The 22,387-nt window shown below is 43.8% G+C and overlaps 1 protein-coding gene across 5 annotated transcripts in view; it reads left to right on the forward strand.

Annotated features, from left to right (window-relative positions):
• Window positions 1-22,387, forward strand: part of HTR3B (5-hydroxytryptamine receptor 3B) — a 41,811-nt gene that overhangs the window by 13,870 nt on the left and 5,554 nt on the right. Inside the window, exons 1-8 of one of the 5 annotated variants that reach the window (XM_034933738.3) lie at window positions 1,556-1,708; window positions 4,511-4,579; window positions 8,955-8,999; window positions 9,329-9,438; window positions 9,852-10,021; window positions 10,501-10,658; window positions 20,569-20,779; window positions 22,157-22,339. In XM_034933738.3, coding sequence (XP_034789629.1) covers window positions 4,574-4,579; window positions 8,955-8,999; window positions 9,329-9,438; window positions 9,852-10,021; window positions 10,501-10,658; window positions 20,569-20,779; window positions 22,157-22,339 — 883 coding nt within the window. In that variant the 5' untranslated portion in view covers window positions 1,556-1,708; window positions 4,511-4,573. Of the gene's footprint in view, window positions 1-1,542; window positions 1,709-4,510; window positions 4,580-8,954; window positions 9,000-9,328; window positions 9,439-9,851; window positions 10,022-10,500; window positions 10,659-20,568; window positions 20,780-22,156; window positions 22,340-22,387 lie in introns of those variants that run through there. The other 4 variants (XM_055094860.2, XM_034933736.3, XM_055094858.2 and 1 more) reach the window with 4 other exon arrangements.

The following is a 22,387-nucleotide window of genomic DNA, read 5'->3' on the forward strand; positions in this document are numbered from 1 at the left end:
TTTTGTAGAGACTTAATTTCGCCATGTTGCCCAGGCTGGTCTCGAACTCCTGGCCTCAAGTGATCCACTCACCTCAGCCTCCCAAAGTGCTGGGATTACAGGCATGAGCCGCCGGGCTGAGCCAAGTCTGTGTTTTTATTTTATTTATTTATTTTTTCTGAGCGAGACTCCGTCTCGCTCTGTCGCCCAGGCTGGAGTGCAGTGGCGCGATCTCGGCTCACTACAAATTCCGCCTCCTCGGTTCACACCATTCTCCTGCCTCAGCCTCCTGAGTAGCTGGTACTACAGGCGCCCACCACCACGCCCGGCTAATTTTTTGTATTTTTAGTAGAGATGGGGTTTCACCTTGTTAGCCGGGATGGTCTCAATCTCCTGACCTCGTGATCCGCCTGCCTCGGCCTCCCACAGTGCTGGGATTATAGGCGTGAGCCACCGAGCCCGGCAAGTCTGTGTATTTCTTAATGCACAGTTATTTGTTAAAATGTTAAATTATGCCCTAATGTAGTGTATGCTACTTGAGGGAAGGACTTTCTTACTCATATTCATATTTTCCATAACATGCAGCACTATGTATTTGATTTCCAAGATATTGGATTGATACTTGTCCAATGAATGAATGAATTAAAAAATATAAGGGTCAATTCTAGGATTATCTTTACAAATGGCTACTCTAAAAATGCTCTGTAAATGTCTCTATTGCATGTAGGTGGGATAAGCCTAAAGTTAGTTCCAGAGGCAGGGACAGCTCTGAAGGACTTGATAAAAATCACTCACAGATTCTGCACAGACAAGGACACTCCCAACGTGAATAGATAACTTGTTGGATGCATCTGCCAGCATCTGAACTGCTGGCAACTTTTGTTTAGAATGAAGAGCTTTCAGCCCAGCACCTCGCCTCCATTATAATGTTTTGCCTCCTGTTTTGTTTATATAAAAGACTACAGTCTTGTCTTAGAATTTCTGGGTATTATGAGTACCTTAGGGAAATCTGATTATAGAGATAATCTACTCAACAGTGAAGAGTTTCAATTTGTTTCTATTGAGTTTTGTCAATTCCGAATCCCAGATACCTTTGTATTCCAGTCCATTGACTAGAGCCTCCCAGCCAGACGTTGAGGCATCTGTTTCTATAGTCTCCGGAACTGGAAAAGATAAATAAGAATGTAGGGGAATTATCTGTATATTTGCTAACCACCAATTTAGATCTAAATAGACTCCCTCTGTTAGGAAGACTAATGAATTCCAATTCTCTGAAATATCCTTTGCTTTTAACAAGCAAGATGGAAGGTATCTAAAGAAAAAAAAACGGGGCGAGATACACAGAGGGAAAAGCTGTGAATAATGCCACCAGAGAACCAATTATGTTCACCAGCTGGCATTGAGAAACTTGTTTCCTTTGACAAAAAAAGATTTTAGTTTTAGCCTCAAAATACTTTTTGACATTGTGTTCTTCAGGGCTGAATGACGAATCCTCTCAACCACCCCCATAAAGTGTTAGAAAAAAATTCTTAACATCATTGTTATATGTAATGTGGCAAAGCAATGGGCAAGAAGAGAAAAACAAGCTAAGGCATCAATATGGCAGTTAAGAAGAGTCAACTGGATAAAATGATAGTGAAACGAAACATGAAAACAGAGACCCACCTCCCAGCCATATGACTGAATCAATGAGGCACATTCACGGGGTATGACAGTGATAAACAAACTGGTAAGAACATCGAATAGATGTAAAAATGTATTTCTTGTGAAAGCATAGTCAACTACTATATATCTCAGTGATATAAACTGCATTTTGAACTTTTTTTCTTTCTATTTGTGGGGAACCTCATTGATTGCAACCAAGCCTAGAATGGAACCTTTTGTGCTTTAGTGGGTGAGACGTAATCTATTTCATGATCTCTCAGTTGGTAAAATTTGCAAAGAAGGCTGGGCACGGTGGCTCACACCTGTAATCCTAGCACTTTGGGAGGCCAAGGTGGGAGGACTGCTTGAGTCCAGGAACTTGAAACCAACCTCGGCAACATAGCACCACCCTGTTTCTACAAAAATTAATAATAATAAATTAATTAGCTAGGCATGGTGTTGCACATCTGTGGTCCCAGCTACTTGGGAGGCTGAAATGGGAGGATCACTTGGGCCTGGGAGGTTGAGGCTGCAGTGAGCCATGATTGTGCCACTGCACCCCAGCTTGGGCAACAAAGCAAGACCTTGTCTCAAAAAAAAAAAAAAAAAGCCAAGAAGTGGTGTCACCTAATCTCGAGCTCTCATTAGAGCTTTTTTTTTCAGCTACCAGGACTCCCGTTGAGCCAGTCTTGTCTGGGAGTCCCCTGTGGTCCATCTGCTCCAAGTTGTTCCTTGGGGAAATACTTGTGAATTCAAGGTTTTCACTTTTTATACTACTTTAAAACTTGCCTTTCCCAAGTATCTATTTAACTTCCATTAATATCTGTAGAACAAGTTCACTCAGACCAGGCTTTGTTGAACCACTAAAGCAGGGCGACTACGTTTCCATGTGCTCCGAATGCCTTCTCTTTCTCAAAGAGAAAAAATAATGCTTATTGTTAGTAATTTGCTTTCTTGATTATAAAAAGGGGAAATTTAAAAAAGTTTCTTGTTTCTCTTTCAAATGATGCCACCTGGCGCAGAGCCACTGTGTAGTCTCTGTACTGCACAATTCCAGGAGCACCATCAACATGGACTATAATATCAGTGGTGCCTTCTGACTCCCTATCCAACCTGAATTCTCCAGAGTAGTACATAGTCTTGACCCTGTGCACAAAGAATGTGGATTTTTATGTCGCTGGATAATTGGACAATTAATTTCGTATACCCAGTTCTGGGGAGGAAACGAGAGCTGTTAGTTGATTTCATGCCATCAACTTCCTAAACACTTTCATTTACTGAAATTTGGTATTGTACTAAATATTACAGAAATACGAATGTTACCTAAGTGACTCTTGAGCTTTGAACCTAAATCAGCAAAGGAAATGTTTTACGAATTTGTTTTTTTTTTTTTTTGAGACAGAGGCTCGTTCTATCACCCAGACTGGAGTGCAGTGGCGCCATCTCTGCTCACTGCAACCTCCGCCTCCTGGGTTCAAATGATTCTTCTGCCTCAGCCTCCCAAGTAGCTGGGATTACAGGCTCCCACCACCATGCCCAGCTAATTTTTGTATTTTTAGTAGAGACGGGGTTTCACCATGTTGGCCAGGCTGGTCTTACACATTTTATTTCCTATTTCTTCATCTTGTGTTTTTTATCCTTTTATTCTCTTTTAAGGATGCAGTTTTTAGTGATGGATTATACATGGAAAGAAATGAAAAAAAAATGAGTTCAAGGAGAGTTCTTTAATAGTATGCATCAGACTTCTTATAAATATACTGGAAATGTCTTAAAAAATGATTGCCCTTTTCTTTATTAATACTTTTTTTAAATAGCAGGTTTTTTTGAGATTTAATTCAACCACAAAATTCACCAATTTAAAGTATACAATTCAGTGTTTTTTAGTATATTCAGTTATGCAACCATCACCACTATCTAATTTCAGAACATTTTTATCACCTCAAAAAGAAGCCCTATATCCATTAGCAGTCACACCTCACATTCCACCCCCAGCAGCCCTAGGCAAACACTCATCCACTTTTTGTTTCTATAGATTTGCCTGTTCTAGACATATTATATAAGTGGAATCATACCATAAATGGCCTCTTATGACTGATTTCTTTCACTTAGCATGCTTTCAAAGTTCATATATGTTGTCACATGCATCAGTATTTTATTACTTTTTATTGCTGTATGATCGATTGTATGGATATATCACATTTTGTTTATCCACTCATCAGTCGATAGATGTTTATATTGGTTTCACTTTTTAACTATCACAAATAATGCTGCTATGAATATTTTTATACAGGTTTTTTGTGTGGACTTATTTCTTCAGTTCTCGTGGTTATATACTTAGTAGAATTGTTGCATTATATGATAAATGTATGTTTAACCTTTTAAGTAAATATCAGACTGCTTTTCCTTTCCTTTCCTATCCTTTCCTTTCCTTTCCTTTCCTTTCCTTTCCTTTCCTTTCCTTTCCTTTCCTTCTTTCCTTTTTTTCTTTTTCAGACAGAGTCTCACTCTGTCACCCAGGCTGGAATGCAGTGGCACGATCTTGGCTCATTGCAACCTTCAGCTCCCGGGTTCAAGTGATCTCATGCCTCAGCCTCGTGAGTAGCTGGGATCGCAGGTGTGCGCCGCCACACCCAGCTAATTTTTGTATTTTTAGTAGAGACAGGGGTTTCACCATGTTGGCCAGCCTGGTCTCAAACTGCTGACCTCAGGTGATCTGCCTGCCTCAGCCTTCCAAAGTGCTGGGATTACAGGCGTGAGCAACCGAGCCCAGCCCAGACTGGTTTTCAAACTGACTGAATCACTTAATAATCCTGCCAGCAATGTTTGAGGGCTCCAACTTCTCTACATCCTTGCCAATATTTGTTATTGTCTATCTTTTTAATTTTAGCTGTCTTAGTGAGGATACAGTGGTATCTCGTCGTGGTTTTGATTTGCAGTTCCCTGGTGACTAATGATGGTGAGCATCTTTTCATGTGCTTATTGGCCATTTGTATATCTCCTTAGGAGAAATATATAGCCAAATCCTTTATCCACTTTGTATTATCATTTTTACTTGTCATAAAATACACAACATAAAATTTATCATCTTGACCTTTTTTAAGCATACAGTTCAGTGGCATTAAGTACATTCACATTCTTGTGTTACCATCACCGTGATTCAGTCTCCAGAACTCCTTTCATCTTGCAAAACTGAAACTCCTTTTTTGTTTTGACCATTCTTTCCATCTTTTATTACTACTGAGGTTAAACATTTTCATGTGATTACTGGCCATTCATATTTCTTTGTGGGACAGCTTGGTAACTTAAAAAAATACTAATGTTTTTCCGGATTATAATGTACTTATTGTAGATATGTAGAAAATACAGAAGAATATAATACTATAGAGGAAAAAATTCACATAATTCAAATTATAAAAACAACCATCGCTGCTAATTTTTACTTTTCTCTGCACATGTTTTCTTATAGAATTGATATTCTGGACAAATGTGTTTTAGAGTATATGTTTTTTCTTTCCTTTTTTTTTTTTTTGAGACAGAGTCTCGCTTTGTTGCCCAGGCTGGAGAGCAGTGGCTCAATCTTAGCTCACTACAACCTCTGCCTCCTGGGTTCAAGCGATTCTCCTACCTCAGCCTCCCGAGTAGCTGGAATGACAGGCACGTGCCACTAAGCCCGGCTAATTTTTGTATTTTTAGTGGAGACGGGGTTTCATGGGCCAGGCTGGTCTTGAACTCCTGACATCAGTTGATCCTCCCACCTCAGCCTCCCAAAGTGCTGGGATTACAAGGCGTGAGCCACCGCACCCGGCCCTGTTTTCTCTTTTTTGTAAAATTTAATTTAATTTAAAGTTCCAGGATACACGTGCAGGATGTGCAGGTTTGTTACATAGGTAAACATGTGCCATGGTTTGCTGCACCTATCAGCCCATCACCTAGGTATTAAGCTCAGCATGCATTAGCTATTTTTCCTGATGCTCTCCCTCCCCAAAACCCCACCCTGACAGGCCCCAGTGTGTGTGGTTCCCCTCCCCGTGTCCATGTGTTCTCATTGTTCAGCTCCCACTTGTGAGTGAGAACATGTGGTGTTTGGTTTTCTCTTCCTATGTTAGTTTGCTGAGGATAATGGCTTCCAGCTCCATCCAGGCCCCTGCAAAGGACATGATCTCATTCTTTTTTTTATGGCTGCATGGTATTCCACGGTATATATGTACCACATTTTCTTTATCCAGTGTATCATTGTTGGGCATTTGGGTTGATTCCATGTTTTTGCTATTGTGAACAGTGAAAACTGAAACTGTTTACCCATTCAACGATAACTTTCCCTTCCTTCACCCCAGCAACTCATTCTGTTTTCAGTCTCTATGAATTTCAGTACTCTAGGTACCTCATTTAAGTGGAATCAGGCAGTATTTGTCCTTCTGTGACTGGCTTATTTCACTTCCCATCATGTTCTCAAGGTTCATCCATGTTGTAACATGTGTCAGAATTTCCTTCCTTCCATTTTTTTGAGACGGAGTATCATTCTGTTGCCCAGGCTGGAGTGCAGTGGCGCAATCTTGGCTCACTGCAACCTCCATCCCTGGGATCAAGCAATTCTCCTGCCTCAGCCTCCCTCGTAGCTGGGATTACAGGTGTGCGCTACCACTCCTGGCTAATTTTTGTATTTTAAGTAGAGACGGGGTTTCACCATGATGGCTAAGCTGGTCTCAAACTCCTGACCTCAAGTGATCCACCCACCTCAGCCTCCCAAAGTGCTGGGATTACAGGCGTGAGCCACCGCACCTGGCTGTAGAATTTCCTTCCTTTCTAAGGTTGAATAATATTCCAATTTATGTATAGTCCACATTTTGCTTATCTATTCATCTGTCGATGGACACTTGGGTTGATTCTACCCCTTGGCTATTGTGAATAATGCTGCTATGAACATGTGTGTATAAATACCTGTCCAAGCCCCTGCTTTCAGTTCTCTTGGGTGTGTACTCAGAAGTGGAATTGCTGGATTATATGGTAATTTCATCTTTAACTTTTTAAGAAAGTGCCATACTGTTTTCCACAGCAGCTGCACCATTTTACATTTCCACCAACAGTGCACAAGGGTTCCAATTTCTCCCCATCCTCACCAACACTTGTTATTTTCTGCTTTTTAAAAAACAGTCGCCATTCTAATGAGTGTGAGTTTGTATCTCATTGTGGTTTTGATGATTTGCATTTCCCTAATGATTAGTGATTGTATTAGGAAGTTCGGGCTGCCGTAACAAATACCACAGACTAGGTGGCATAAACAACAGAAATTTATTTCTCACAATTCTGGAGGCTGGGAGTCCAACATCAGGTTCTGGCTGATTTGGTTCTTGGTGAGAGCCCACTTTCTGACTTTCAGATGGTCACCTTTTCACTGTATACTCACATGGTAGAGAGAGATCTTTCTCTCTTCCTTGTCTTATAAGGCCACCAATCCTATGAGATTAGGGTCCTATCCCTATGACATCATTTAACCTTAATTACTCCCTATAAGCCCTGTCTCCAAATATGAACACCTTGGAAGTTAGGGTTTCAACATATGGGTTTTGGGGGGACACCGTTTGGCCCATAGCAGTGACCTCGAGCATCTTTTAATGTGCTTATTGGTCATTTGTATATCTACTTTAGAGAGATGTCTATTCAAGTCTCTCGCCCATTTTTATTTTTATTTTTATTTTTTAGAGATGGAGTCTTGCTCTGTCACCCAGGCTGGAGTGCAGTAGCAGGATCTGGGCTCACTGCAAGCTCTGCCTCCTGGGTTCACTCAATTCTCCTGCCTCAGCCGCCCGAGTAGCTGGGACTACAGGCGCCCACCACCACGCCCGGCTAATTTTTGTATTTTTTAGTAGAGACGGGGTTTTGCCATGTTAGCCAGGATGGTCTCCATCTCCTGATCTTGTGATCCACCCACGAGCCTCAGCCTCCCAAACTGCTGGGATTACAGGTGCGAGCCACCGCACCCGGCCTCGCCCATTTTAAAACAGGGCTGCTTGTCTTTTGTTGTCGTTGAGTTGTGGGAGTTCTTTATATCCTGGATACAAGCCTCTTAATAGATATGTGATTTGCAAATATTTTCTCCCATTCTGTGGGTTGTCTTTTTCATTTCTTGATGGTGTTCTTTAAAGCACAAAAGTTTTTAATTTTGGTGAAGTCTCATTTATTTTTCTTTTGTTGTCATGTCTAAGAAACCATTGCCTAATTCAAAGTCATGAAGATTTACTTACTCCTATGGTTTCTTTTAAGAGTTTTATAGTTTAAGCTCTTACATTTGGGTGTATGATTCATTTTGAGTTAATGTTTATATACGGTGTGAGATATCCCTTTTTAAAAAATTCCTAAGAACATCTGAGTTTCAGAATGTTCTTTACTAGATTAGATATGAAAAAAATTGGTGAGGAGGGTTTTTTTTTCTTTTCTCTTTTTTTTTTTTTTTTGAGACAGAGTCTCTCTCTGTCACCTAGGCTGGAGTGCAGTGGCACAAACATGGCCCACTGCAATCTTGACCTCCTGGACTCAAGCAATCCTTCCACCTCAACCTTCCAAGTAGCTGGGACCACTAGGTGTGTGCCACCACACCTGGCTAATCTTCAACTTTTTTGTAGAGACAGAATCTCATTGTGTTGCCCAGGCTGGTCTCAAACTCCGGGGCTCAGGCGATCCTCCTGTCTTGGCCTCCAAAAATGTGGAATCACAGGGACGAACCATTGTGCCCAGCCAGGAGGGTTTTTTAAATTGCTGTTTTGGGGGGTCTTTTAAAAATATTATGGACTCATTGCAGACATGGGAAATCACATCTATTATATCATTTAAAATATGTTTCATTTATAATAAGCTCATTCAGTCTGTTTTATAAGCAGAGAAATCCAAACATACGGTAACTTAACAGGAATGGCTGCCAATAACAGTTGAGCTAACACTCATTGAAAGATTATGAATAATATCTTGATTACAAATCAAAGCTTGGTCTCATCTTTTTAGCCCAAAATTACTAAGACAACATAACATTTTTTAGTCTGATTAATGGTAGAGTAACTAATTAGAGTGGGAAAGAGATTAGCAAATCATTCAAGATGTCAAGGGCAGGCAAAGTGCCGTTTTGTCATAGATAATATAGTAAAGCTCATAGCGACAGGTGTGTGCATAATAAGTAAGAACTGAGAATGCCTAGGTATTGAAGAGTCTAGGTAATGTTTTTAATATCAGCATTATTTGGTTAGATTTGATTTTCTTCTTCTGAATTTCCTTACTGCTGAATTGGCCTTTGATTTATTGACATTCTAAGATTTGGAGTGGATTTTCTTTTTGCCTTGCAGGATGCAGAGAATCAAATATTAAAGACAAGTGTATGGTACCAAGAGGTAAATAATTATGTTTTCTTCTAAATATATTCCACTCCTGATCTGGATCTGCTGCAAAATATAGTTATTTAAGAAATAGGTATTATCTTTGTATTTATAGTTCCTTAGATCTGCAGCAGACCTAATGTATTATAATTCATTTAAGATGTATGGCCCTGGTTTCTAGTTGGGACTACCATCTTTAGGATTCAGATGGGAAGTCCTTTCTCCTAACAGGTAGAACCAAGAGGCTGATAAATTGGATTATTAATCCAAATGCCTCTTTAGTTCTTTAGCGAAGTAGACATTGCCCCATTTTGATGAGTTTTCTTTTTGGCTACTACTAACAGGTCTGGAATGATGAATTTTTATCCTGGAACTCCAGCATGTTTGATGAGATTAGAGAGATCTCCCTACCTCTAAGTGCCATCTGGGCCCCCGATATCATCATCAATGAGTTGTAAGTGTGCCGGTGTGTATTTCTGTGGGGTTTAGACTGCTTGGCATAGTCGGGCCAGTTGCTGCTTACTTTCAGTCAGTGTTGCTCATTTTTGCTTCTCAAGTTGAAGGGGAGCATATTGTTGGGAGTATTCAGGTTAGAAGTGCCATGTGTTGACATTATTTAAGATACAGATCTGGTTACTAATGTTGAGGTTACTCATTATGTCTGTGTTGTTATAGCAGCAAATGAGTTAACTTACGAGGCTGTCACTGAAAAGCTCATCTTTGCCAGGGTGAATCATCTCATGGAAAATGCGATTCTGTTTTTGCAGGGCTAGGCTGGTCCTGGACCTCATGGTCACTACCATCTCCTATGTTTTGAAATGACCAACATCCTCTCTGTGACAACAAGTTCTCTTGTGTTTCATCTAGTGTGGAAATTGAAAGATCCCCTGACCTTCCCTATGTTTATGTGAACTCATCTGGGACCATTGAGAACTATAAGCCCATCCAGGTGGTCTCTGCGTGCAGTTTAGAGACATATGCTTTTCCATTTGATGTCCAGAATTGCAGCCTGACCTTCAAGAGCATTCTGCATACAGGTAAACCATGAGAGATACCCATTAATGCTAGGTTGGTGCACATAGGTGAAATGATATTATACTATCCTTCAGGTCTATTTTATTCTTGCAGATAATTGGGTATTTAAAAATTGGAATCTCTTCTTGCGGTTTTTTGGCTCCTGCTGTAATCCAGACCAAGTATGATGCTGTAGACCCCCACAGTTGTTTTGGAAACACAGTGTTAGGCCTCTACTGCCATGGATAATATTATAGAAATCGCAGGCAAGCTCCATCATTCTACAGAGAGTGTACTCCAAGCCATAAATTCACAGTTGTTGTTTTTTTATGACTAGAAAGATTTTATTCCACATCCCTACCCCCTAATTCAAATAAGGCCATGGAGACTGTGCCTATGGGGGCAGGAGAACGAGGAAGGATTCGAATTGGGAGCTGGAAAAGTGGGTGGATGTTGGCATCTCTTTTTCTCTGGGAAAGTCAATTGTTTGTGTTGTTTGCAGTGGAAGACGTAGACCTGGCCTTTTTGAGGAGCCCAGAAGACATTCAGCATGACAAAAAGGCGTTTTTGAATGACAGTGAGTGGGAACTTCTATCTGTGTCCTCCACATACAGCATCCTGCAGAGCAGCGCTGGAGGATTTGCACAGATTCAGTTTAATGTAGGTTTTTTACTACCTGTCCCCGTTGCCCGCTTCTCCACAGCCTTTGGCCTTCTCTCTTGGGCCAAGGAATTTCTGCTCTATTGCATGTTCTCATTCATTATCACCCAAGAACAGGGACTTCAGCAGGCTCTGAGCATCCACCTGCATTCCAGCATTTCACAGAGCAGAGGTTCAGTGGGAGATGCTGGGCCCCTCCAGAAGATAACAGACACCAGAGGCCTGGTATTCAGACACCAGAGGCCTGAAGCATGCCCTGCAGCAGGAATCCTCCAATCTTTCCACACATACTCACATTATGGCTTCTAATTGCTACTCAGAAAAAAACACAGACAAACCCACACACAACAACAACAAATTGGGAAGACTTTCTCATCAACATTATTGTCCTATTTTTTTTTTATTGAGTATATTATCAACTAATTCCAGATGCAGATGCATAATACGATAATATTATTAACTTGAATATCTTAAGGGATTAGCCAATAAGACCCACAGAGACCACTGGTAGCTTCTGGATCAGAGGGAACAATTAACCCCTCAAAATTATGATGGGAACCCACACTCCTCCGATGCAGCCCTTGGCTGCATTGTTCATAGGGAAATTTGTCCGGCATGAAACTAGGGGATGGTGGGGTACAGGACAGTGAAGCCCGCTGATTTGTACTCCAGAGGCAGCCATTGTCCCATCTTTGGCCCCCTGGGAAACTGTTTTGACACATGGTCTGCAACAATTTCACACAACTGGTAAACTACATCATTAGTATTCAGCAGTGCATTCTTCTTTTCTGCAAAAAGTCAGCTAGTGGTGGTGGTAGTGAGGGAATGGTGGTCCTTCATGCCAAGTAATGGATTCAGTTGAAAAATAGAAACCACAGGCAGGTCAGGACTGCACACAAGATGAATTATCCTAAAAATATACCTTTGGAATAAGAAGGAAAACTTAGACTAGACTAAGGTGCTCTGGTACAATGGATATGCTAAGGGGAGGTGAAGAAATAAACTATCATTCGCTGAGTGCGGTGGCTCATGCCTGTAATCCCAGAACTCTGGGAGGCCAAGGCGGGCAGATCATTTGAGGTCAGGAGTTCGAGACTAGTCTGGCCAACATGGCAAAACCCCATCTTTACTAAAAATACAAAAACTTGCTGGGTGTAGTGGTGTGCGCATGAGAATCGCTTGAAGCCGGGAGGTGGAGGTTGCAGTGAGCCAAGATCATACCACTGCGCTCCAGCCTGGGTGACACAGGGAGACTCTGTCAAAAGAAAAGAAAGGAAGGAAGGAAGGATGGAAGGGGGAAGAAGGAAAGAAAGAAAAAAAGAAAGAAAGAAAGAAGGAAAGAAAGAAAGAAAAAAGAAAGAAGGAAAGAAAGAAAGAAAAAAGAAAGAAGGAAAGAAAGAAAGAAAAAAGAAAGAAAGAAACTATTATTGAGGTTACAGGTATCCCTTAATTGGTTAAAGGTGTATACAGCTTTCCAGCAAAGCTCTTGTTAAATCTGGGCCTCTTAGACACAGTTGTGGTTTGAACCTGACTAATGTATAATGCTGGCTAGTAGCTAATCGCAACTCATACCCTCCTGATGGTGGGCTTTGGGCTCTTGCCTAGAATCCTGCTTGGTTTTAAGCAAAGCTTGCATTGTGGCCTGTTTGTCCACTTTTCTTGTAAGGAAAAGGGAAGGAAAGCAAGCAAGCTTTTTTTTTTTTTTTTAATTTCAATGAGTTTCTTGGCTAGGAGTAAACACCTCATTAATTTTAAAGATATCAGCCTACAAACATTATTAATGCAGCCCGAATAATGGAGAGCATTAAAGGGAAATGTGAAGGAGTAGCACATGCAAGGTGGAACATAGTCACCTACCAAGCGCTCCTGAGAACACTGCACACACCATTACCTACACTGCACGGAGGAGACAAACACAGGAAAGAGATGGGGCAGGTAAACAAGGGCGTGTGCTTGCATACACAGGCACACATGTGCACACACACACACACACACTCTCTCTCTCCATAGAGCAGCTATTATTTGTAGTTACATGTCACTTTCCTTCACCCTAAATGTTAATTCGTCAACAGCAGCTGAAGGTTTTCTATATACCATCTCCATTTTAATTATGATGAACAGAGACAGAAGATTGTCTAATGGAGGGGAGGCTTCCCTGGATCTCAGAGCCATGGTCCAGTTCCTCTGCTCTCCTCACTGCCATGCTTCCCCCCGGGTACGTTTTGAAGTGGAAGTGTGCTGGAGGCAGGTGCAATTTGATTTCATGCTCTTGGAACTTTTCCATGGGTCCTTTTGCCCCGGGGGTGGACGTGGGTTATCTAGCAGGGCTGGCTTCTGCCCTGGTCCTCAGGAGCAGAGTAGGGAGAGAATCCTGAGTAGAGTCACAGATCATATTTGGTGGGACAGGAGGACAGACTCAGGAGCGATTCTGCAGCTTTAGAAAGACTAAAAGTGGATTCAGTGACGATCACAGTTTTCTGCCTCCCAACCTCGCTCAGCCTCCATGCATTTCTGCTCTGTGCACAGAGCCTAGGCTCATGCTCTTACTCCATACCAGACATCCCACTCTGAATTTAGCAACCAAGGCACCTGGCTTTCCTTCAACAGCCCTTGGCCAGTGATGTGAAATTCAGAGCCTGATTCTATTATGCCAACACTGGGCCTGCCAGGGTCCTGACAGCAAAGGACCATCTCCTCTTAATCTACTCGCCGGCTGTGTCTCAGTCCAGGCTGCCCAGCGGGAGGTTGGGGACGGGTAGGGAAGTCAGGAGAAGCAATAATCTATTCTAAATTCATCCTTGCCCTTGGCCTGAGGTACACTGCTGCCATTTATACTAAATCAAGTGCTCGGGATGCCCCATGAGTTTCAGCTAATGTGCAATCATAGCTGCCGACTCTGGGACACAAATTGTTTATCAGAGGACACCACGGATACTTTGGAGTCAGGCTACGTTCCACAGGGGGCCCAGAGCACAGGCACTTCTCCCTACAAAGATGTCTGTGTACAGCCTGGGACCCGGCCCAGCAGCCATGGGAGGGGAGGTTTCCTCCAATATATTATTGGAGGTGCTGGTTCCCAGAAACAGCAGGGTGAGAGCATTTGATTTTGCATGGCAGTGGTTTTTTTCTTTTTTTTTCTTTAAAGAATGAGGGTAGAAGTGGGAGGAGGTAGGAATACAATTTAGGAACTCGTGTTGGATGGAAAAGGGTGGACAGCTGTGGAAACTAAACCGAGCCCAACCACAGATATCCTCACACCAAGTAAAGTGTTTATTCGGGCAGGAATTGGGGTGCGCACAGGGTGTCCTAGAAAATGCAAAGCGGGCATTTGGGAAAGAAAGGTGCTTCATTTATCCTCTTTTTCTGTTATAATTTTTTTTCTAGATTAGGTAGAGTAACTTTGTTGAGATACTTATTGAATGCAGCTTATAAACTTGATAGAAAATCAAGATCCCTCTAAGTGCTAGCAGATCATATGAGAGAGAGAGAGAGAAAGAGAGAGAGAATTTAGAGCCCTGGATATCCTTTCTGGGTCACTCAAGTGATGTGGGAATCACAGACTGACTTTCTGCTAATCCAGAGCGACCCATAGTCTAGATCCAAGAAACTCTGACTCCGGTGCTTAAATGGCAGCAACTTTCCTGTTCTTTCTGAGTTGGGAATGCTGGGAGGGGCTTTGGAGAGGAGGCAAATGGGTTCTTCTGTATGAAGCGGAGTCTAGGCGTCAAAATTCCAACTGTGTCATAAAGATGGTCATGCAAAACTGAGTACTGGTGGGGTCTACCATCAAGGAGGCAATTACAGGCTAACCTTGGGGCCTATTCCATCTCCAAGGAGCTCTCCACACACACATTCGGAATTAGATTGATCTCTTTCATTAACATCAATAGGCTCCAAATACCTTTGTGTACTTATTATTACCTGGCTTTAATGGATAATGAAATTGTGGCATAATATTGCTAACACCTGAAGGGTGTCTAATGGGGAACATGGACTGAAACTAAAGTGCTTTTTCTTCCCTTTCTGTGGAATTTAAAGGCACCAGCTCCTTTAGTCCATTAGAAATGATGAGCTGTAGGTAGGGGCAGTTTTGCAGAGAGCAGTGTCTCACTGAGCAGGTGGCATGCCTTCTACTCAGCAGAAGCAGGAGTCACTGCTTCTTGCATGATCCGCAGAGAGGTCGCCCTCAGAAAGACTGACCTCAAGAGGATAGCCTCCATTCGGGCTAACTCCACACTCCCATTATATTGGAACTAAAAGTAGTGCTACTACCAGACTCCAGTACAATTCAATAAACATCTTTCGAGTTCTTACCATGTGCCAGGCTCCATGGTGAACACTTAGGACATAAAGATGAATAAATGAAGGCTCCTGACATCTATCACAGATCCCCAAAATCTGCCCAGGGAGACATAATAGCAATAACCACAAAGCTGAGCACTTAGCCTATGCCAAGCACCATTTTAAAGTTTGTACCTATAATCCTCACATCCCTAGAAGATGGGTGATCCAAGTATCTGCATTTTTACAAATAAATGAATTGAGGTGCAGAGAAGCTAAGTAACTTACAGGAGGCTGCAAGGTGACTGGTGGAGCCTGGACTTGAACCCAGGCAACTTGACTCCAGAAACTATGTGCCTAATTCCATATCATGCTGACACACAACTAAAGGCAGTGCAGTATATTCTGGTCCATTCTTTGCCATTTGCCCACTGGGCATTACTTGGCAGGTCACGTGTATTAGTGTCACAAGGCTGCCATAACAAAGTAGCCCAAACTGGGTGGCTCAAAACAACAGAAATTCATTTTCTTGCAGTTATGTAGGCTGTAAATCTGAAATCAAGACTTGGGCAGGGTTGGTTCCTTCTGGGCATTCTGAGGGAGAATCTGCTCCTTGCCTCTCCTCTGCCCCTGGTTGCTGCCAGGAACCTGTGGTGTTCCTTGGCTGGTAGATGCGTTGCTCCCGTCTCTGCCTCCATCTTCACACGGCCTTCTCCTTGTGTGTCTCTTCTCTTCTTATCAGAACTCCAGTCACATTGGATTAAGGGCCCACTCTACTCCAGTATGACCTCATCCTACTCTAGTACATCTTCAATGATCTCATTTCCAAATAAGGTCACATTCTGAGGTTCCAGGAAAGACATGAATTCTTGGGGGCCCTCTTCAACCTAGTAGAGTCTGCAACCCAAAATTCACTTCTGCTCCATGTGCAAATACATTCAGCCGCATCCCAACATCCCCCAAAGTTTAACCCAGCATCATTCCAGTGTCAACTCTAAGTCCAAAATATCATCTAAATATAAACTCGAAAAGTCCCAAATCTCATTGTTTAAATGATCTGAAGCAGGTAATGACCTTGATTATGGTCCATTCTGGGGCAAAATTTCTCTCCTGCAACTGACTCATGAAACACTCAATCACCAGAATCTGCTTCCTGATCCTACAAGATGGGATAAGGGCAGGGAACTGTCTTATTAATAGTACTAACTTCAGTATTTAGGATAGTACCAGACAACCTGTTCATGCTCAATTAATGTTTATTGAACAAAGGAATAAAGGGCTCTGATTATCCAATGAGATAATAAAAACAAAAAAATTCTGAAAACTATATGATGAAATTAGAGTTTATTTAGGCTGCACTGGGTTTGCAGGGAAAATTAGTCTAGGCCTGGCACTGTGGCTAACGACTTTGGGAGGCTGAGGCAGGTGGATCACCTGAAGTCAGGAGTTCGAGACCAACCTGGCCAACATGGCAAAACCCTAAAAATGCAAAAATTAGCTGGGCATGGTGGCAGGTGCCTGTAATCCCAGCTACGCAGGAGGCTGAGGCAGGAGAATCGCTTGAACCTGTAAGGCGGAGGTTGCAGTGAGTCGAGATTGCGTCATTGTACTCCAGTCTGGGCAATAACAGCGAAATTGTGTCTAAAAAAAAAAACTAGTCCATAGGCAACATTGCCCCTAAATAACCACAAGAAAAAGGTGGATTCTTTCTTCTGGAAGAAAACGAAAACCCGAAACTATAGGTACTATTTTGTGTGTCTTAGAAATGCGAACATCCTTCCTAAAGGTAAGAGAATGGATGAGGTGGTTTTGGAAGGCCTATCTAGTTTTGCGATTCTATAAGCCAAACAAAGACAAGAGACGGCTTTGCTTTATGTTACAGCAGAAGCTAATTGTCCACCCTTGTCCCTATGTCTTTTCCCTCTGCCTTCATTTACTGTTGACATCCAGTGAGGACTATCCTTCTGACAGCGTCAGCTAATAATATGCAGGGTTAGTGAAAAATGAAAATGCAGGACCCCTTATTCAAACATTTTTAAGAATTTCAAAATAGCACCAGTGGAGCACTAAACCAAGTGCAGGGCCCTTTCAAGAGCAGGCTCTGTGTGACTACATAGGCTCATATCCACAAAGCCTGCCTACCTCCTAACCTCTTAGCTCTTGCCACAGCTCTCCCTCAGATGATTTCTCGGGGAACACGTGGTCTGATAAACCTGTACTTTCTTGGAAATCAGGGACCTTGAGGGGCCACACCATCCATCTCTGGCTCTGTCCCAGACATAGATTTGCTGTCGTGTCAGCCTCTGGGTGGAGAGGTGTCATCTCAGCTTGTTTTCTTTACATAGGGACGTGCTGTAGAGAGCACAGCTGCTCATCTCAGTTGTACCCAAGATGTTTGGCAAGGCAAAAGTAAACTGCTTTTTGAAAAAGGAGGAAATCAAGGCATGGAGGAGTTGACTCCATCATCCAGGAGGACTTAAACTAGCCCATGCAGACACTTGGAATCAAAGGGCTCTGGAACTCTGTCCCCTTGGTGTTTTTTTTTTTTTTTTGAGACAGAGTCTCACTCTGTTGCCCAGGCTGGAGTGCAATGGCGGGATCTCGGCTCACTGCAACCTCTGCCTCTTGAGTTCAAGCGATTCTCCTGCCTCAGCCTCCCGAGTAGCTGGGACTACAGGCACGTGCCACCACACCTGGCTGATTTTTGTATTTTTAGCAGAGATGGGGTTTGACTACATTGGTCAGGTTGGTCTCAAACTCCTGACCTCAAGTGATCCACCCGTGTTGGCCTCCCAAAGTGCTAGGATTACAGGCCTGAGCCATCACACCTGGCCTGTCCCCTTGATTTTGAGTCTGGGCTCTTTCTGCTTAACCAACATGCCTTCTTGTACTTTGCTTATGTTTTTCTTCCCCTTTGTATAGTATCTGCCAAGTCTCTAGGGAGCGTTCCCATTTCTACCCTCCAGAGTCAGCAGGGGTGGTCACCCCGTCACCCCGACCCCACAAGGCTAGATCACCAATAGCCCAGAATGGGCCACAACATAATACCCCCATGGACTCTGGCCACTTGATTCCCTTTTTCCTGCCCCCACCTAACCACAGCCATCTCAGTCACTGCATGATGACAGGAGCTAGAGGGGTGCAGGCTGATGACAGTTAATTTTTTTGTTGCTTTCCTTGTTGACTGCACTTTGGTAGAAATGTGTTTTAACCAGATTATTGCAAAGCAGTGAGTGTCGCTCTGGTTTAGGTATTTGCAGCCAATTATGGTTTAATGTGAATGACAACAGGCAGACGACAATCTGCCAAACAACTCTGGCTTGCCAAGCTCCACAGAGTCGGGATGTGCTCCCAGACCCAATGGCTGGAGAGCTCCCACTCTTATCAGCAAGGTGATGTTTCATCTCCCCCAGCCAAGCTCTTCTCCCGGCACCTCCTGCTCCATCACTGGCCTTTGCACTTCACCTCTGCCCTGGCTCATTTCTTTGTGACACTCTTCTCCAGTGGGAGATGGGGATGAAGGAGAAGAACCCTGCACTCAACTCAGAGGTCTGGTCAGGTCAAGAGTTGTAGCTATCTTGTCCTGGGAAAAAGCACTGGGCTTGGAATCGGAAGATGTGGGGGCACATCCCAGCTCTGTTCCTTACTCAACTTACTCACTTAAGGGAGCTCAGCTTTCCTTTTGAAAATCTATAAAGTAGAGGCTATTACCTACCAAGTTTGCAGTGAGGATTAAATAAATCACACCATATGTGTGAAAGTGTCCGGCACACTATCTGACACATATTGAGCCGTTCATTGTTTGGTGAATCAGAGAAATGGGAGATTTCAAATGTCATTTTTGTCCAAATCCAACAGCAAAGGGTCCAGAATACTCATTTGTTTAATAAACATTTATTGAATACCCACTGTAAGATAGGTCTTATTTTTGGCCCCTTGGGGGATTATCTAACTACCCCAGAGATGGGATGAGATGACAGTCCAGGCCGTAGTGGGGAAACAGCCCTGCCATTCACCTGTTTCTCTTTAGGAAGGATGAGAATGGAGTGTGTGCTTATTAAAGACACTTGCCATCATCATTTCAAAGAAGTGAGGTATAAAAAAATGGCAACAATAGTAGTAATTTTATGAGACCCAAATTCCAAGCTACAAGAGGAGCTCTGTGTGGCCAGCACAGTGCAGGCCAGCAGGACAGCTTCAGGCGGCCTCCACTGAGACGCACTCCTTCACCCCCTGCATCTGTGCTCCTGGAAACTGAGCTGTGGCTTGCAAAGATGGGACCACTGGTCATGCTTGACCAGTAGGGAGAGGGAGCGGGCAGGGGAAGCAGTGGCAGGAGATGGGAGGAGGGAGGAGGGCCGAGACGGGGTACTTAGCTCTCCATTTCTGCCCCAGTGGAGTCAACACCAGGCAGGCTAAGAGAAAACCACAGGTCCTGTCTGGCAGCCTCTGCACAGCTTTCTCTTCAGGTCTGGTCACCACTCCAGCCCTTGACTCCTTCAGGCCTAAGGGTGGTAACAGATCAACCAGTCCCTGAAAAGCCCAGGGGTCTGCCCGCCATCTTGTGGTTTCCCTAAAGCCTGCTCACACCTTGCAGATAGTCTCATTTTTGAGCCGTCTTCAAACTTCCAAATTTAATTGTGCAAGTTTTCCTGCCCAGAATGATAGACACACAGGTGCTAAGGAGTTCAGAATCCAAGGAAGGAGATAGATTAGACCAAAAAGTAATACAATAAGCCAGGCACGGTGGCTCACACCTGTAATCCCAGCACTTTGGGAGGCCGAGGCAGGTGGATCACCTGAGGTCAGGAGTTCGAGACCAGCCTGGCCAACATGGTGAAACCCCATCTCTAGCAGAGCTTGCAGTGAGCCGAGGTCGCACCACTGCACTCCAGCCTGGGTGACAGAGCGAGACTCCGTCTCAAAAAAAAGAAACCCCGTCTCTACTAAAAATACAAAAAATAAGCTGGGCATGGTGGCACTCACCTGTAGTCCCAGCTACCTGAGAGGGTGAGGCAGGAGAATTGCTTGAGCCTGGGAGGTGGAGGTTGAGCTGAGATCGCGCCATTGCACTCCAGCCTGGGCAACAAGAGCGAAACTCCGTCACACACACACACAAAAGTAATACAATATATTGCATAATAAGTGGTTTCAGAAGGAAGATTTTAGTTTCAAAACAGTTTCTCACTTACCAGCTGGGTGAGTTTAAACAAGGAATTCAACCTCTTTGAAACTCAGTTTCCTGGTTTGTAAAATGAAGTTAATGATACCTGTTTGTAAAATGAAGTTGATACCCAGCCCTTAAAGTTGTGAAGACTGAGTAAGTTAAGTTTATGAGCCACTGAGTCTGGTGCCTGGCACACAGCAAGTGGTAAGTAAATGCTAGCTGCTGCTTCTTATTATCACTATTAATAATATTAATATTAGCTCTGTGTAAACCTTAAAGGATTTTTTTCTCTTTTCTAAACCAAAAAGTAACCTGAAACATATTTCTAAGATAAATTAGACAGATTTTTCACATTATGCAAAAACGTTGGGACTTCGGGGAGCATTCCTGGCTATGAATTTGGCCAAATCTGAGTCTGTTGGCCTAGATCCTCTTTTCATCAGACCGCTTGTTCCCGGCCAGGTGGTGATGCGCAGGCACCCCCTGGTCTATGTCGTGAGTCTGCTGATTCCTAGCATCTTTCTCATGCTGGTGGACCTGGGGAGCTTCTACCTGCCACCCAACTGCCGAGCCAGGATTGTGTTCAAGACCAGTGTGCTGGTGGGCTACACCATCTTCAGGGTCAACATGTCCAACCAGGTGCCACGGAGTGTAGGGAGCACCCCTCTGATTGGTAAGCAGCCTCGGGGTCACTGGACACTCATCTTACATGACCCCTGTGAAAGATCTGATGCTGGCCAGGCATGGTGGCTCACGCCCGTAATATCAGCACTTTGGGAGGCCAAGGTGGGAGGGCCACTTCAGCTCAGGAGTTCAAGACCAGCCTAGGCAACATAGTGAGACTTTACTAAAAATTTTAAAAATCAACAGGGCATTCAGTGCATACTCACTACAACCTCTGCCTCCTGGGCTCAAGCGATTCTCCTGCCTCAGCCTCCTGAGTAGCTGGGATTATAGGCACACACCACTACACCTGGCTAATTTTTTGTATTTTTAGTAGAGACGGGGTTTCACGATGTTGATCAGGCTGGTCTTGAACTCCTGACCTCAGGTGATCCGCCCACCTCAGCTTCCCAGAGTGCTGGGATTACAGGCATGAGCCCACTGTGCCTGGCCGCTTTGTTTGTTTTTATCCCCAATTTCAACCAATTACCCAAAGTGACTGAGCCATTGATTTCAGCTATTCAGGAAGCTGAGGCAGGAGGATTGCTTGAGTCTAAAAGTTTGAGTCTGCAGTGAGCTATGATCCCACCACTGCACTCCAGCCTGGGTGACAGAGCAAGAACAGAAGGGAAGGGGAGGGGAGGGGAAGGGAGAGAAAGAGAGAAAAAGAAAGAGAGAAAGAGAGAAAAGAAGGAAGGAAGGAAGGAAGGGAAAAAAACAAAAGAGCAAGCCAGATGCAGTGGCTCACACCTATAATCACAACATTTTGGGAGGCTGAGGTGGGAGGATTGCTTGAGCCCAAGAGTTCAAGACAACATAGTGAGGACTTGTCTCTCTCTCTTTTTTTTTTTTTGAGATGGAGTCTTGCTGTGTCTCCAGGCTGGAGTGCAGTGGTGTGATCTCCGCTCCCTGCAACCTCCGCCTCCTGGGTTCAAGCAATTCCCCTGCCTCAGCCTCCGGAGTAGCTGGGACTACAGGCGCCCGCCACCATGCCTGGCTAATTTTTTGTATTTTAGTATAGACGGGGTTTCACTATGTTGGCCAGGATGGTCTCGATCTCCTGACCTTGTGATCCACCCGCCTCAGCCTCCCAAAGTGTTGGGATTACAGGCGTGAGCCACCAAGTCCGGCCGTGAGGCCTTGTCTCTACCAAAAATAAAAAAAAATTAGCCTGGTGTGGTGGTGTGTGCCTGTAGTCCCAGCTATTCAGGAGGGTGAGGAGGGAGAATCACTTCAGCCCAATACGTTAAGGCTACAGTGAGCCATGATTGCACCACTGCACTCCAGCTTGGGCAATAGAGCAAGACCCTGTCCCTAAAGAAAACAAAAAAATCTGATGCTGCATTTCAGACTGGAGGCTAACTGCACCTCTTCTGGCTTCTCTCAGGGCACTTCTTCACCATCTGCATGGCCTTCTTGGTTCTCAGCTTAGCTAAGTCCATCGTGTTGGTCAAATTCCTCCATGATGAGCAGCGTGGTGGACAGGAGCAGCCCTTCTTGTGCCTTCGAGGGGACACCGATGCTGACAGGCCTAGAGTGGAACCCAGGGCCCAACGTGCTGTGGTAACAGGTGTGTGAGAAGCCTTGTGTTTCTCCCCCGTCTGGATTGATCACCTTA

This window comes from Pan paniscus, chromosome 9 (assembly GCF_029289425.2).
Source record: "Pan paniscus chromosome 9, NHGRI_mPanPan1-v2.0_pri, whole genome shotgun sequence".
Taxonomy (NCBI): Eukaryota; Metazoa; Chordata; class Mammalia; order Primates; family Hominidae; genus Pan; species Pan paniscus.